This window comes from Vanacampus margaritifer, chromosome 1, assembly GCF_051991255.1.
Source record: "Vanacampus margaritifer isolate UIUO_Vmar chromosome 1, RoL_Vmar_1.0, whole genome shotgun sequence".
NCBI classification, from domain to species: Eukaryota; Metazoa; Chordata; class Actinopteri; order Syngnathiformes; family Syngnathidae; genus Vanacampus; species Vanacampus margaritifer.
The window spans coordinates 53,262,787-53,280,352 of NC_135432.1; the positions used below are offsets into that span (position 1 = coordinate 53,262,787).

General features: G+C 40.2%; 1 protein-coding gene across 6 annotated transcripts in view; it reads right to left on the reverse strand.

Moving 5' to 3' along the window:
• ralgapa2 (Ral GTPase activating protein catalytic subunit alpha 2) overlaps positions 1-17,566 on the reverse strand; it is a 113,085-nt gene that overhangs the window by 2,589 nt on the left and 92,930 nt on the right. For 4 of the 6 annotated variants that reach the window (XR_013288657.1, XM_077547096.1, XM_077547284.1 and 1 more), the window contains one exon: positions 7,316-7,437. Coding sequence is in view for 5 of the 6 variants with exons in the window: in XM_077547096.1 (XP_077403222.1) it covers positions 7,316-7,437 (122 nt within the window). In the remaining variant the exon portion in view is untranslated. Of the gene's footprint in view, positions 1-3,496; positions 3,539-4,250; positions 4,311-7,315; positions 7,438-17,566 lie in introns of all 6 variants that reach the window. The other 2 variants (XM_077547214.1, XM_077547369.1) reach the window with 2 other exon arrangements.

The following is a 17,566-nucleotide window of genomic DNA, read 5'->3' on the forward strand; positions in this document are numbered from 1 at the left end:
TTGTAGTAGACTATAAAGGGATGCAAGCCAAGTGGAAGTTAAATATAATACCATATATTATTGTAAAGATAATGTTGGGGTTGGATTCACCTTTGATTGTCCTTAAAAACTAAATAAACAACCAAATAACAAACTTAAATGACAAAGATATCATAGAAATATGTCGCAAAAGCCTTAAAAAATAAATACAAATAAAACAAATCAAATTTCTTTCTAAGCCAAAGAAAAATGTCACCGCGTAGCATAAATCTTTTGATGCTGGTTGAACTCAAGTATCACACACGTGACAGCACGGAGGCGCGATTTTGGATGAATAGTTTTAAGTTGTACACCTCGATGGCCTTTAGAGGTTCCACTGTCAACAATTTTTGAAAGTTCATGCTGTTTCACATGCTGAGGAAAGGAGGAACTGGCTTTTAGATTGTTGATTAAGTGATAAAAAGGAAGAAACCATTGTTGCTACTATACTGTATATATATATATATATATATATATATATATATATATATATATACGAAGAAAGAAAAAAAATCAGACGTGAAGGTCTTATTGTGAACTGTTTTGTGTGCGTCCTTTTTGCCCCCAAAAGCTGCACATGAAGAATTATGGAAAAGGCAGGGAGGTGGGCCTGCCATGTTGGCGAGGACAATCAAATGTCGGTCTGACTTTCTTGGGCGACCTGCAGCCCCCTGCCCGCCTTTGCCCCATGATGCGAGTTTAAACAACTCCTCGGCTTTGTTGGGAAAGCATCTGGTTGCCTATTTTCTTTCCCTGTCCTTTTATTTGCTGCCATTTTCTTTTCTTTTTTTTTTGCCCGAGCATCTCGAGTTGCAGCGGCTAAAAGGAACGGCAGATGGCTGGAGTAACAGACACTCAGCAGCACAGTGGACACCAGCAGCAAGCATCCAGGGGCCGGGGCTTTGGATAAAACAGTGTGTGGGGTGGAGGGGGGGGGGGTCCAAACGTTCTCAAATCTGCATATGAATATGAAAAAAAAAAAGGGCCGGGTTCTGCTAAACATGGGGGCCCGTCCTTATGGGCAGTTCATAGCCTGCATTCCTGTATTCTTCTACACTAATTCCTACAGTAAACACTGGTTACATGCAAAAATGGAATCTAGCATAAAGGCAAATGATAGACAGGAAGAAGTCTCATTAGTTTGTGATTGCGGTGCAGTTCACCCACTCAGTCTTCCCTATCCTTTAAGTGGCCCATTAAAACATACTGCTCCAAGCAGCAATATCGCTCACAATGTGCTGCTTAATTACTGCGGTTGCTTGTGTCGCCTTATTAGGAAATATGGATTTTCATGTCAAAAAAAGTTCCTGCGAGCCACTGTTGTTGTCATTTAGACCCAGCGTTTCCATAGCTAGATGTGCTGATGGTTTGTTTCGGGTGGAAACAGATATAGAGAAATGTTTTTTTTCTTTTTTTCTCAGGGCTGAATACCGATTAGTACAGTACAGGGTTTCTGCAGGTATCAGCAAATCAAATTTAACGCTTTTGAATTCAACCTAGAACTAATTTAATGCCAACGTCGTACTGCATACACATACACTATTTATATATTAGGGCAGTCAAGTCAATTACAATCTTTAATCGTATTAATTTATCGCATAACTTCCTTAGTTAATCGCAAAGTAATCAGACGTATCTGTTGCACTGAAATGTTTGTTTCAAGTTTTTCATACTTAACATAAAAGTGAACAAATATAGATACCAAATACATATGTGCTGGTATCGTTAATTCATTGATACAGCAACTTTATAGTAATTCATATAATTATTTGAAGTTAAAAAGATAAACGCAACAGTTAAAACATATATATTTTTCTAATCACATTTATTATCGCTATATTGTGTCATAGTGACTCCTTTGGACAACGTTGTATGTAAAACAAAAGCACGAACAACAGGATACTATTGTATTGAATTATTGTTAATGCCATTGGAGGCCTTTTTTTTTTATATATTTTTTTTTGCAAAATCAATTTAATTACTTTTAAGGCTGTTGAAAGGATCTTTGTGCAGTTTGTCACATTTTTACTCGCCAGTGCCACCTCTGGCCCAAAGCGCAACTGCAACATCTGTGGCAGGTTCGTTCATAGTGCGCGTGCGAGTACGATCTTAAAGCGACAGCCACAGTTGACAAAGGAAGACATGACTTCAAATGAGGTAAGAAAAACTCTGTCCCTCCCCAAAGAAACTGTGGAGTGTGAGGGTCCCATTCGCTCCCGGCTGTTTTACTGGATTTTGACAGATTTTGCAAGGCCGACAGAATATTGTGTTCTATTGCTATAAAAACATGGAACCTAAAAAAAGAAGGTTGAGCTCTTATACTCTGCTGCCACCTACTGGACGTTTTTGTAATAACTACTATTGCTTCAAGCGTTCTCTTCAGTTCAGAGGCTGCATCAAAGCCTTCTGTATGCGCTAGCATATCCCCCCCCCCCACCAAAAACAAAAAACAAAAAAAACAACAACCCATAAATACATCTTTGGGAGCATGGTACTATTTAAAATGGAACATATTTATACGTTTTTGGGAGCAAATGAGTTAGTAGTCAAGGAGGTCGATAACTGATATTTGGAACCGATATTCATTTTTACTAAAAGGGAAAATATTATTTCTTAAATAACATGTTTATTGTACAACTTTTAAGATTTACAAAATATTCAAGTTTTTTATCTTAGCCAATCTTTACTTTTAAATTTTAACAAAAACTTCAGTGATCTCTTAGGATGTCATAAAAAGTTAAAAACTTACTAAGTAAACAGCTCCCTATTGTTTTCTACAGTAAAGTTTTCCAAATTTCAAGATATCTGTAATGTTATACTTTTACTTATTTTAGTTTTAATTAAAAAAAAGTTCCCAGCATCCTTTGAAATTAACAGTTTTAAATCAATCTAATATCGGCCGTCAGATGTTTCATAGTCGATGCCGACGTTTGTCAAAACAGTTGATTGGCCGTCACAGTCACAGAGGGGACGCAAAAAAATTGTGTTTGGTGTCCCAATGGTCCCCTCCATGGAACTTCAAACAAGGCTTCACATGACAAAGACGTCTTCCAATGCGGCAGGTGTTGGTCTCAGAGTCTGCCTCGGGCAAACAGGCACACTCCAACAGGAGGAAATTCAGGGGGAGGGGAGGCGGCTTTAAAAGAAAAGAGAAAAGCGTTTGCAGAGAAAAGAGAGAAAAGGCGCTCGGCATGCACAAGCAAGAGCCAGAAGTGTAGCCGTATTGTTCATGCTGCTACTTAGTCAGGTGCTAATTGTCGCCAGCGTTCTCAATTACGAGCCTGGCCTCGACAGGAGGACACCCAGCGAGCAAACAGCCTGGTTTTCGCTGTCCCCTTCCCTTTGTCAGTGTGATCAGTAAATAAAGATTGGTTAGTAGTGGATGGGAAAAAAGAAGGGGGCGGGGTGGGCTTGAGTTACAACAGCCAGGATGCATGAACGAGCCAGAGGGAGGTTGTCGCCCTGACTCGGTGCTTACCTTCGTCATATACAGTATTTGGCCCTTTAAGATAAATTTAATCTAAAAAGGGAAAAGAAATAGAGCATCACGTGAGACAGCAGTGGACAGACACAACACCACAACATGGCGAACACAACACAACGTCGCTGCTGAACATCCTGGTTAGTTGGCACTGGAAGGGTTTAGCCTCACAAAAGATTAACTGTGTACTTTTTTTTTTCCCCCACCGGTGATATTTTAAAGACCATTAGGTCTGCTGTCAATCAGAACCTCAATTGTCAGGCATGTCAAAAGTATGAGCGGGGCAGCTGCCGTTTTAAATGGTTAAAAACACACTCAAGACAACATCTCAAGACGATGGTCGATTTGTGAAGGAAAACTCAGGCCAGGGCTTTGCACTCACTGGTGGGATTGATGAACAAATACTGGCAAATTAAATAATAAAACGGCTACAAAGTGCACAATGGATGGATAACTCATGCAATATGCCAGGATGCTGCTTTAAAGTTGCAGGGTGAGAACAAAGAAGAAGAAGGAGGCAACGTTAAATCTTCCACAGTGAAATACTGAATCACTGCAGGGGCACTTAGCACATAGCATGCAGCATGTGCACTTTCAGTGGACCCCCACTAGGGGCTAAGGATCATGCGGCACCCCCAGGTATCTATTAATGGTTGTGAGGCTTGGGGTGACCTGAAGGAACATACAAGATGTTGGTGGGCTGTGGCTGGGCGTCATGCTGAGTGTGGAGGAGGCAAAGCAAGAGTCTTACAGTCCAGTTTGGCCCAAGGGTATTCCATGTCCCAAACCATTCCCGGCCAACGCCTGCACGCTGTCATGAGGCATGGATGACATGTTAGTGGCAGCAATGGGAAGCAGACCAGCACGGAGGGAGGGACAGACACACACACACGCGCGCGCACACAAACAGGGAGACATACACAACAGAAGACAACAATATTGGGCTATTGGACAGGATGGTAAAATTGTCCAAATGAGCAAAACTAACATGGCCTTTTTTTTTTTAGGTATCGGTACTCGCGTTGTGGTTGTTTTACGACCAGGAAGTAGAAATGAAACAAATAGAAAATTGTCATTAATTTGATGTAATCTTTAAGCGACACATACTCAAAATTCCTTTTCCTTCATTTTATGAGGCGGTGTGTATGAACCTTAAGAGTTGTAGTAATGTTGAAAGTAGTGAATTTCGTTAACGAAAACTAAACAAAAATATTTTAGTCAACACACATTTTTCACCGGACGAAACATAGACTAGACGAAAACCCTCATTAATAAACAATAACTGGGACAAAATCAGATTGCATTTTCGTCAACTAATGAAGACAAGACGACAATGCACTTCACTTAATAAAAATTGGACATTTTAGTTCATGAACAGAAACGAGACAAAAATTACATGATTTTGTAAAATCTTGTCTCTGCTAATCTGTCACTGTGACACACAGTAGTCACGTTTCCATCCAAATGTTTTGATTTTTTAAAGCAAATTTACTGAAAATGCGCAAAATGTCCGTTTCCATCCGTTCTTCTTTTGCGAATATTGAGAGGGGACTCCGATACACCGTAGAGATGTGATCCACCAGTAATTTAAAAGAAGACCAGGAAGTTTTCTTTTGTAATTCTTGATCAACTGTATTGTTTCTTTGCTGTTTTCAATCTAAAATTGCATTAATATTTGCTTCTTTAATTGATTCCAAAGATATTTCTGTTTTGTCGTCCCACCAAACATACCTTACATTATCGTCTGTCATTGCTTTGGGACTACAAACGTACGTGTGACGTAATATGCAGTCAAAACGTGCAACGTGTATCCGGTCTTGCAAGCGGTTATTCGCAAAACCTGTTTCCATAGCCCAAATTAGCATTTTCCTTTTTTCGATACGCTTTAAAATCCACCCACTCCAAGCGTAAAAACTTTTGTGAATTTTGGGCCCTTATTCAAACTTCTAGCGTTTCCATTCAGTTTTATTTTCGCATTTCTTGAAAATTTGAATAAAAATGGGTGGGTGGGACACATCCCCTTTCATATCTGCAGCTAGCGTGTGCAACATGCACAAACACATGGGAGAGACAGGAGGTGGATTCACGGTGAATGGTTAAAAAATTATAGTTATAACGTAACATTAATCCAACCGCTAAAACATTCCAATAATAATGTTAATCCGACCGCTAACTAACGCTGGCTAACTTGCTAACTCATAGCATTGGAGCCATAGTAGTTACTTACAAAATGATTGTCCTGACTAAAACTAGACTAAAACGTTGACAGTTTTTGTTGACTAAAACGAAAAACATTATTTCCTTGGACTAACATAAAGACTCGAATGCGAGATTTATAGTCGACTAGAAGTTGACAAAATAAAAACGAGATGAGGTTGACTAACTATAAGAAAAAACTAACAAGCGTGATTGAAACTGGACTAAAACCGAGACTAAATTTAAAAATGTCAGATAAAATTTACACTAATTGTTATGCATATGTATAACAACGCATTTTACTAACGCCGGGCCAAAACCTTGTACCTCCAAAATAGTCACTTTTCAGGAGACCCCAAAAACTGCACATTTGTTAAACCATTAAGATTACATCATCAAAGAGACCATCCATTTTCAACACTTTAGATTAGTCAATAATTTGTAAAAAAGGACACAAGCGATATATAAATACACTTAAGAACAAGAAGGAGAGAAGAGAGAACTGTAAAATGTAAGACAATCTAATTTTAATACTTAATTTCAACTGGTTATTACTTATTCAATTTAATTTATTGTTTATTTGAAAAACATTTCACCATTCACCAGTTCATCACGTTAATAACAGCGATAGACTGTCGGACCGGTGAAATTTACTGATGGTCCTAAAACAGCGGTGGCCGGTGAAATTTATTGACGTCCTAAAATAGCAGCTGTAATTTAGGGCTGACGAAAGCGCAGTAAAAACAAAAAAGAATATAGTTAGGCTTGAAATAATGAGGGATTGACGATTTCGGATTGGGTGTCCCGGCCGTTTGACGAATGATGGACATTCACTGATGCGCGCACCTCTGCAAAATTGTGTTTGACAAACAGCATTTCAACAATTTACTTATGCAAATAGGAATAGCACATGTGCATACCTCTTCATATTTTTCTATTATCTATTCAAAGCCACAGATGCTGTCTCCCGATTTGAATTGTAACGGTTAAAAAATGTGATTGACAGATTTAAAAAAGTAACAGTGTCTATGGCGTGCTATTGTATACTACGCTCCCTCCAGAAAGCGCGTCGAGTCCCAGTGGAGGAGAAAAGTGCAATCCTGTATTGATTTCTGCGCAGCTGTGGATCGATCAGTGCTGCTACAAGTAGGAAGAACAAGATAAGGCACGCTTTGGATTCTATTCATCATGAAGTGATAAGAGTCCTGTGCTGACATCCGTGAGCTGCTGTTTGCCGGATGGATCCCTTAAGTGTTGGTGAATGATCTCATGGCGACACACACAGACACACAGCACACACACAATCACTAACACTGAGAGCCATTTAACAGGGCTGCTTATATTCATGGGAAAGACATTGCACAAAGTGGCTTGAGGAGCATGTCTTTGAAGTCAGTGGAGAGCCAGGCCTTTTGTTTGATATTGAATAGTAAAGGTTGAAGAAGAGCAAAGATGGAGAAGATGAGTGCGGGCAGGTGCGTTCCTCCTGCCGTGATCGATTTGGACAAGAGGCGAAAAATAAAGGTGATAAAGAAGGAACATAAATGGCATGGATGGGAAAACAAGGGGACAAAATGAGGAGACTGAATGTAAGGAAGTGCATTATGGGTGATTCCTCACCTGTCCCACTCGTCGGGTAGCCTGGGGAGGGAGAGAACACCTGCGAGGCAAAGTCTTCAAATGTCATGACCTCTCTGTGATTCTGGACAATGGCTTCCAGGTAGAGCGCTCTCTCTTCATAGCTGGTTAACTCTCATTAAGGAATATACAATAGGTAGAGCAAAAAAAAAAGAAAAGAAAAGAAAAAGCAGCCAAACTTGCATTTTCTTTTATGAAAATTTATTCTAAAATGTACTCAATTTCAATTTAAAACTAATGAAAAATAATTATATTTTTGGTAACATATTGCATTTTATGAAAAATAATCCTTTGCTGGAAACCATAGATACATGGGAAAAACTAAAAGTTCTTAATTGAATGCAAATGTATTCTACGGTCCTTATCGGTCCATAACGGCAAAATACAAACCTAAACAAAATGTACTGGATTAAAAATAAATTGAAACAGGCTCTATATGTATCAGGTCTGTCTGAGAAATTCAGAAGGATCTTAAACCAACTCAAAATACCGGTACACTTTAAACCTGGCAAGACCCTGAGACAAAGGCTGGTATACTCCAAAGACTGGACACCCATAATCAGAAAAGCAATTTGTTTTTTATTTATTCTTAACTTCTATAGAAGTGCCAAGTGGGTCACAACTTAGTGACAATAGGAAAATGCGGGTCCCCGTGTGACAACAGATGAGAACCGCAGCTCGAAACAATCTTCCCTCCCCCTCTCTAACAGAACTCCACCAGCAGGCAGCATGTCTACTACTGCCCTCTCTGATACGCTGCTCTCCACTTCTCGGTGTCATCAGGGGGAAAATTGAAGCCATTTGAAATTCAGAGTGACAAACAGCGACTGGAGCCTGGGCAGCCAGTAAGCAGGATGGATGGCCGGATTGAAAATGACGGGAACAGTCCAAATAAATAAATGGGGCTGCGAAATAGCTGCGGGTGAGGGTAGAAAACAGTCCGACGGCCATTATCATGTCATTATTGATGATGAAGCATGCCAAATCTGTTGTGGAATGGAGGCTGGGGTTGGGTAAAATATGCTAAAGGAAAGTAAAAATGTCTCTCTGATGGCATGATGACAGCAAGCGAGCGGTATTCAACAATGACTGATTATTGTCAGCTCAGTCTGTTTACCACAATGTATCTTCCACTGACTGTATATTACAATCGCACTTTCAGTACCAAACATCGAAACTGTTCAACAGCCCCCACCCATCCCATTAGGAGAGCCCAGCGTGGTGTGGCACTGGGCTGCAGCTAAAGCCAAGGATGAACCAGGTTGAGCTGAGATAGGTTGGACAGGACTGAGAAGCTCCAGCCTGGGTTGGTTAGATAGGACGAGACAGTGACTGGGCAGGAGGCCTGCTGTGGGCACATGCCGCCACAGTGGGGGCCAAGGCAGCCATGACCAATGGCTTTGAGGAAACCATGGCAAAGTGGGGTTGACGGGCAGCTGAGCCGGGACACTCCAACGGCTAAGATGGCCAAGCTGCTCACAGGGACGGACAGGGGGTACCGAAAGACAAAGGCGAGTGTGAAGCAGGAAGTTGGTTCGCGATAACCTGTTTACATGCGTGAGCAGACAAGAGTTATTCCCGCACCAATATTTTGATCTAAACCGTGACACAGGGACGACGTTATTATGTAAATAGACATCATTTCCGCTTTTAACTTTCTACGGTCAATAAGACATTATATTCATGTCACTCACCACACTAATAAAGTAGTCAGAATCCTCCTCGCTCTAAAAGTGTGGTTTTGTCCTGCATCACCATGTTTAGCCATTTATGTTACTGGTACTGTGGCATTTTCGAGACAGAAAATAACGTGAAAACAATGTATTCAAGTTCGGCTGTTTAGAAAGTGCCAGTGGCAACGTAAGATGGCCGCCGCATACAAGTACACAGTAAATTCTGTAGCATAAATTTGACTTTAAACCGAGTCTATTTGGTCCCACTCTAAACAGAGTAAAATTTACACTTGGAAGAGAGTAAAATAAAAAATAAAAAACATTAAAAAGTCACTCAAGGGTTGAAGAACAAACCCAGAACTTCAGGTTGGGAGACAGTCAATCTACTCCCTGAGCCATGCAGCTACTTCTGTGTGTTAGTAAATCACTTGTGTCGGCTGAAATCTTCTTAACTCCATTTTTGGTCTCCTTTTGGATACAAGCAAACAGTAGGAGTGGCATAGCTCAGGTGGTAGAGTGGCAGTCTCCCAAACTGAAGGTCGTGAGTTTGGTCCTCAACACTTGTGTACTCAACTCAACATTATCTTTTTTTTGTTTTTGTCTTTAAATAAGATTACAAAATCTCTCCTTGCAAAATTTAGTAAGAATTTCTGAGTGAAAAATCTTTAATAGTCCCCCCCCCCATGGGATAGGCAAATTCTGTTGTACACAATAAAAATACATTGAGTAAAATTTACACAGAATATTGTGTGAATATTGAGTGGGACCAAATAGATTCTGTTTACAGTCAAATCTACTCTAAAGAATTTACTGTGTAGTTCTGACCAAGATTCCTTGTGGACAAGTGCTGTAGAAAATTGATAGATTTATATAGTTAAAAGCTGAAGACCAAGCAAGTATCTGCATCCAAGCCACGAAGAACACAATGACTAAGCATGTAAAAGCACTCGTTCTCTCCCGTGCTCTGTATCGGTCTTGCAGTCATAACCTGATGCACTGCTTTCTGTCACAAGCGGGAAACAGTGTTGGACAAAGAGTGGGCATCCCAGGCACCGCTGCCATGGTAACCTGGGTCACAGCTCTGCGTGGTGGGTCATTTGGAGCATTTTACAGATGACAAAAAGAGAGAAAAGATGTTTGCAAAAGTGTGCACAATGTGTCCATTTCAGTGATAAGTGGAAGACAAACACACGTGAAGGAAGGAGTAAATGAAAATAAATGAGAGAAGTTGAGAGTGAAGCCAACAAATGATGGGGAAGAAAGATGAGGAGAGAGATGGAGAACCTCAGCACATAGTGGGTCAACAGAGCCATATGGCCGTCCATTATCAGAGATGCAGATGACTGCAGGCCTGTTATTGAGATTCCTAAAGCAAATATTGACTCCAGCTGGAGCAGGCGCTCTCTGACTCTGACTCATGCCTCTTTTCCAATACTTACTTCTGCTGCCCTCCATCTGAGTTAGACAAATGGAGTAAGATTGGGTTAGAAAAATTGACAAATAAAATGAGAATGATGAAGACAGCAGTACATGACATGGGAGAGCGGGATGACTAATAAAAGGTGTTTTCCAGAAGAGTGAACACGAGAGTCATTATCAGTTCACTTAAGTAAATGGACAATGCTATCTGTGGGTAAAAAAATTGCGGCACAGAAATCAGACCCGATGCACAGCGTGGGGTAATCTTGCCTTCTTTTGCTCTCTCTCTTGTTCTCTTGCAAGCTGCCGCCTCTTTTGTCTCTAATTACTAAGCCAGGGGTACAGCTTGTTCCCCTGCATATGCACAGCCGCTGCTTCTTCCATGTAGTAAGTAGGGGAAATCAATCAAGGGACACATCCAGAACAGCAATATAAAGATTATATCCATGTCAAGTGCACACAGTCCGCAGTCAAAACATCAACCCCTGTAACTGCTGTTAAAAAAAAATAAAAAACAACCCCCAAATATTTTTGAAAAAAAAGTTTAAGATGGGACTTTGTAAGGACTAAGTAAGCAATGAAAATAAAAATATGAAGGTTTTGTTTTCATTCTTTACAGATTTGAATACATTTCAAGAAGACATCTGCTAATTTGGTAGGCTACTAGGTAGCGCACTGATCCAGTGATGCAGTTTAAAAGGGAACACTGCACACAACTAACTTTTAAGGTAGGTTCCAAGAACAATACCTGAACTGCCAAGGCATTCATGGAACATACTGTATATATTAAACCACTCTACGAGGAGATTCAACCTCTCTTTGGGGCAAGAATATTTGTAGTTTGAAAAAATTAAAAAAATCACATTTCCTTAAAGCCAGCGGCTTTGAAATAGGTGAAAGTTTATCAGGAGCTTTCAAGGACCATCTAAAGGAAAGATAATCCTCTACTGGTTGTAGCCTCAACAAGGCTCAGTATACATTCTGTTGGTAGTAAGAAGATAACATTTCACACACTGTATTAATACCCTTAAAAACTAATTTTGCCACGTGCTGTCGACTGAAGATGACATCACCTGTGCTGAGGAAATTGGTGACGACCAATCCCGGCTCATCTGTTTTCTGGGTTTGGTCAGCAAGCTGAGCCATAATTGGTCGTTACCTATTTCCTCAGCATAGGTACTTGTTGGAAGATGTTATCTTCAGTCAACAACAAGTGTCAAAATTAGTTTTTAAGGGTATTAATAAAGTGTGTAAAATGTTATCTTCTTACTGTTAAAAATGGCTCAATGAGTCAAGGCAAGCGCATTCTTGGTTTAAATTGCGGCTACTGGCATTTAAACATTTTTTTCCAGCTTAGTTTTGACTAAATAACAATCAGGTATTATATTATATTAGTATTACCTACCGGTATTATATGATACTTAAAAAAAAAAAAAAAAAAAAAAAAGTCCAAAAAACAGGAGCAAGAGAAAAACTGCCTTTCATGCACACCAGTGTTATTGCTTTAATAGGAATGGATTTGCGGTAAGGTTTTGGGGAGACAAGCTCATTGTTCCGTCCTCTGGAGCGAGCCTGAAGATGATAAAAGGAAGTGATTTATGGCTGGAATGTTGTGTCGAGTAATTCCAAACATACAGGTCACTTATGCACTAACACACATTATGAAGCTTAGCTGCACAAAGACAATGGTGGTGACTGAGAGACAGGCAGGACCATACCCATGAAGGCATATGGGTCAACATGCGTGCACATACATATGCATTTTCGTATGTGCATGTGCATGCGTGCTGCCCAGATGGTAGGAGGGGCAGCTCTTGGGGAAAGCAGGGGTCAAGCATTTTTGTGGATCAAAGCCAAGGTCAGGGCAAATGCAATGGCCCATGTTCAAGGTGAATGAAGGCCTCAGATGGCTCTTCATTAGTAGGCTGCTCTGCCGCTACTGGACCCCATCAGCCAAACAGCACCAACCTTCATCACTAGCCCCCTTTTCTCCCCTATTGCCCATAGGGACCTGTCCTGAAAACGACTGTCCACTGGGATCCATTTCGTGCCTCGTCCAACCCACCCAATGTGGCGGCCGTCGCTACACATGCTCTCACAGAGCCGTTTGTGCATAAGTAGGCACACACAAATACACGAGCGCGCAATTCCCCCCCCAACGGCCAATGCTGACCTCTGATCTGATGACTCCCTGGAGAGCATCCTGACCATCCACCCTCAGTCTTTGTATTCCTAAGTTAGCCTACTGACAGAAGGCTTCTATGACACACAACCTTAAAACATACATAGCTGGTTTATATTCACTCCCCTCAATTGGAACAGTGGGGCCAACTCCTTTTTTCTGTGAACATCAAAAGACAAATATGAGACGAGATTATTTCATCTTTGACTTCCAGCTATTTACTTGTACATTTGATACACAGCTCAGAAGCAGCATACTTTCTAACGGTGCACCACAAATTTAGGTGAGCAAATCATATTGCAACAAACATACTTAAGACAGGTTATATGTTTGTTAAGCCTGTGACCCACTGACATAAAACTTTTATGTTTATTTTTTTGTGAGGCTTTTCCTATAAATCTAGGTTTCTCTGACTTCCGTCGTAGAGCCTTGAGCTCAGTCTGAATCTCAGCATGAATAGCTAACACCTGGTTAAAATACAAAGTACTCGAGTTAACAAAATCATGTAAAAGCTTGAATATGCAGTGTCATGAAAACACATTACCTTCCTGATTATTTGCACATTTATCCGACTTCAGATCATCCATCCAATTTGAATATCTCACAAAGACAACCAAAGTAAATAATAATGCCGGTTCTGAATTATTTATTAAGAGAAAAAAATAAATAAAATAATCCAAACCTATAGCTTGCCCTATGTGATAAAGTAATTTGCCCCAGTACCTAAAATGATAGATCTTTATTGAGACATTTGTAAACTACTATTTTTGTTGTTATGCTGACATTCTTGTGTCTGTATGTGTACAGAATTGTAATGCTGTTTGCTTGTGGTTTTAATTTAGACTTTTTGTAACTAAGAATGTTATTGTACTTGTATTTTGTTGTAAAATTTTAACATTAATAAAAAAAGAGGAACAAAACAAACAGAAAAGGAAGTAAACAGCTTTTGAAAAATATACAATTTAAAAAGTCTTAATACTGTGACTTCAGCCTCTCAAATGTGAAAACTTTCCAATTTCCTTAGACTTCCACAAAAGCAAATTGTACTTTTAATTTAAGCAATTAAAAAGAATTGTGGACCTTATCTTTGGAATCAAACACTAACCCAAACATTCTTAAATGTAAAGCACGTTGGGCACCTATTTAAAATTTTAAAATCATTTCAGGCTCACCAAAGCCTCAACACATAAGACTAGGATCGATAATTTCCAAATATTGTATATGGTTTTCATAATCAGAATTAAATGTGAACATGGGATATAAAATTGCAAATTATTTATCGGTCCAAGTACCTCATTCTGAGTTTACATGTAAACATGTTTTTATCCGTATCCTGACTATAAGCCGCGCTAGCTAAATTTGGGGAATACTCTAGTTTGATACACATATAAGCCGCACCTGACTGTAAGTTGTAGGTGTTTTAATGTTACCGCACCGGGTTCCCGCTACTTTCAAATTATCTCACTCTCGTTCTGTGTCTCCTACTGTATTTGGGCTCACTTGGTATGTTTTGCTCTGCCTGACGCTATTGCGCTTCCTTTATAGTGCGCCCCATTGTAATCTGATGGATAAGTCGCACCTTCGTATTAGCCGCAGGGTTGAATGTAAGTGAAAAAAGTAGCGTCTTGTAGTCCAGAAATCAGAAATGACTGTAATTTATACTGAAATACGGTATGAACAAGGAAATATAAACATTAAGGGTCCTATTTTTGTAGAAGGGTACCCATGCACTCAGTATAAAAATGGGTGCATCTTCATTTATGTGCCAGGTCAAGTCTAGTTAAGCGTGTTTGTGAATTTGGTAGACCTCGCTACCCCTTGATAGGTGTTCTGGCGTATTGGATTGAATGCTACTGGCTAGGGCTGGGAAAAAAAGCCGACTAAGTCGGTTAGATCGACCACAAAAATTGGTCGACATGTATTTTTGGCCTGTATATACCATGCATCTATTTTTTTATATTATTGTTACTTTGGCTAACATTTTTAGTAATGTTGTCATGACATAGATTAGACTGATATAGATATATAACCATGATGTTTTTTCGTTATGATAATTGTGATAGAAATGTTCATGCCAAGTCATCATCAATTAAAGATGATGCAACTAACCTTCCCACTGGAATACACCCATTGAATACCTAAAAAGACTGTCTAGCATAAACGTCGGCAACCCACTCCTACACCGCTGGGTCCTGCACGCCACGACCAAGGTTAATCCTGTTTGTCAAAGCGCTTCCAGTAAAAGGAGCTCTTGTGGTGAAGAGACGCAGTTTAGAAATGAGGTGGAGTGTGCCTCTGGGTCCTTGACCCCCCTCCTCACTCAGCTCCACATCTGCCTATTAACCTGGGCCAATCAGCTTGACCTTGAAGAGAAGAGGAACTCACGAGTAGCTTGCAGTACCATTGACTTTAGCAGTCAAATAATTGGCCTTGGAATAGGAAGTGGTTGGGGTGCTCAGGAGGGATGGGCTGCCAGGAGAAAAGCGACGCAAAACCGCAAACATGGAATTTATTTCGTTGATGAAAAGCATGGTGCGTCCTACATCATTCTAGTACTCATGTCTTTATTATTTCATGATATAAATGCTGCCCATTCCTATTGGATATATGCAGCATAAACCTATAATATCTCATTTTATGTTGATGTTGACAATTAAATCCCTTAACATCAATAAAATGAGTAGTAAATAAAGTACGAAAACAAAGTAGTGTAAAATTCACAAAATCAAGAGGGTCCATCACATCCATGAGGGCCATAAAGGGGCAAAAAATTGCACATAGAAAGAAGATGCATTGGGAAAGGATGCGGTGGAGCACAATGAGTGTATATGATATGGAGGAAAATAAAACACGGAGGAACAGGCAAGAAAAGGGGCAAAGCAGAGCAGGTGTTGATTGGCGGGAGGCCAGGTGGTGAGTGCCGGTGGTACCTGTTGTCACAGCGAGGACTGAAGGTGTGAAGCTCGTCTCAGCAAAGGCCCTCCGAGGTGTGAGGTGATTACAGGGAAAACGGGGAGGAACACACAGAAATTTGGACAGAGAAACAATGGGAGCGAGAAAAAGGATGCGGATATAATAATGGCAGCGTTGGAAGGAACAACAGATTGAGACGTGAGAGCCTGGACGACAGAAACGCCCAATGGGAAGGTAGAATACGGTTTATACGTACCCCATTTCCCTTTATATAAAGCAGCCACTCAAACGTTGGTGTCTCATTAAACAGCTTTTGCTATAACTGCATCTCCAGGACAGAAAATGTCCTCTGTGTTACAAATGCAATATGATTAGCCAAGGTGTTTGTGCCCATTTTCTGGATATTCATAAACTAATCTTTTATAATCGATTATCCTATCCATTATTCCATCAATTACTCGGGTAATCACCCCACCGCCCGCTGATTTTTGCCTCCAGGAAAATGTCCGACAGTGACAAGGGCGCCTCTACACATTACACTTGAGTTTGTTAAACTTGATGTTTGAACATTATACTAACTTAAAAATAAACATTTTCATATTGTTTTTCGTATGAGTCAGGGTCTGGTGTTCACAATAACAAGTGTCTCTTGCAGTCATTAATGGCTGCTCTGCTGGCAGTGGACGTGAAGAGTTAGCATCGTCATGTCGCTTGAAGCATCGGCTAGCAACCAATGTCCGTGAAACATGGAAAGGGCCAAACAGTGGTTCCGGGCATCGCAAATATGGTTTTAAAATTATTAACTCATTCAAACCCAAAAAACGTATTAATATGTTTTTTAATACTTTGTCCTTCACCCCCCAAAACATATTTATAGGTCTTTTATGTTTTTTTTTTTTTAATGCTATAGCATACGGAAGGGTTTGATACAGCTTCTGACATGAAGAAGTTGCTTAAAGCAATGGTAGTTATTAAAAAAACGGCCAGTAGGTGGCAGCAGAGTATAAGAGATCAGTCAGGGCCATGTTGCAAAAAAAGCTATTTTTGCCAGTGTTTTCAACAGATTTGTGAATAATGATGAAACTTAGCATGTTTTCATAGCAATAGAACAGAATATTCTGTGGATCTTGCGGAATCAGTCAAAATTCAGTAAAACAGCCGGGAGCGAAGGGGGTTGCTTCAGTGAAAATGGCTGGGAGTGAATGAGTTAATAGAGATGTTTGTTATTTCTTTACAGACAACTCTTCTCTAGTCACCACTATCACTAGTACTTTTGATACATAATATATGCCAATATAGAATTTTGCCTTAAAATTGCATGAAATTACCATAATAGCAATTTCTATTGTTCTAATTTTTAGTTCTTGATCATAAAATGGCCACAAGAGGGCAGCAGATACAGATACCTTGAAATAAATTTATAATAGCCCAAAACAGTTAGTGGTATCGGTACACGCCTATCCCTAATGATTAATGATACTTTCGAGGCATCTTGTTTGTGTCAACTAATTTTTGAAGTCAACTTACTCGAGGTAGCCAATTTAGACATCTTTCGATAAAAATCTGCTTTCTGGGAGTTTTAACCAAGTTGCCTAATTAGGAGCAGGTCCAGGAAACTGGAAATAAAGGGTCCCAAAGGAGTTGGGTCAAATGGTGAGCCTGGGTTAATTACACCTCTAGAGGCGTGAGCTTCACTCAGCAAGAGCTTCTAAGCTCCAACCTCCACACCTCTGTACCGTCCATCTGGCATTCAGACAGCGAGACGGGGAGTTATGGCAGTGACATCACTCCTAACCTGTGACATCATCACTGCCCATCAGTTATTTCACAAAGCCTTGCCACAGCTGCAGACAAACACGGATGTCTGCGAGCTGGCATGGACGGGTTATTTATGAGCTGGCTGGAGGAAGTGCTCACCGCTTTTCTCAAACACATCAAGTCTCTGACAATCCACCATACCACTGGGGAACAGTAAAAATCGATTTCCGCTCCATAACAAATCATAAGACTGACAACAAAGTTATGTGTTGACCCCTTGATGGCTGA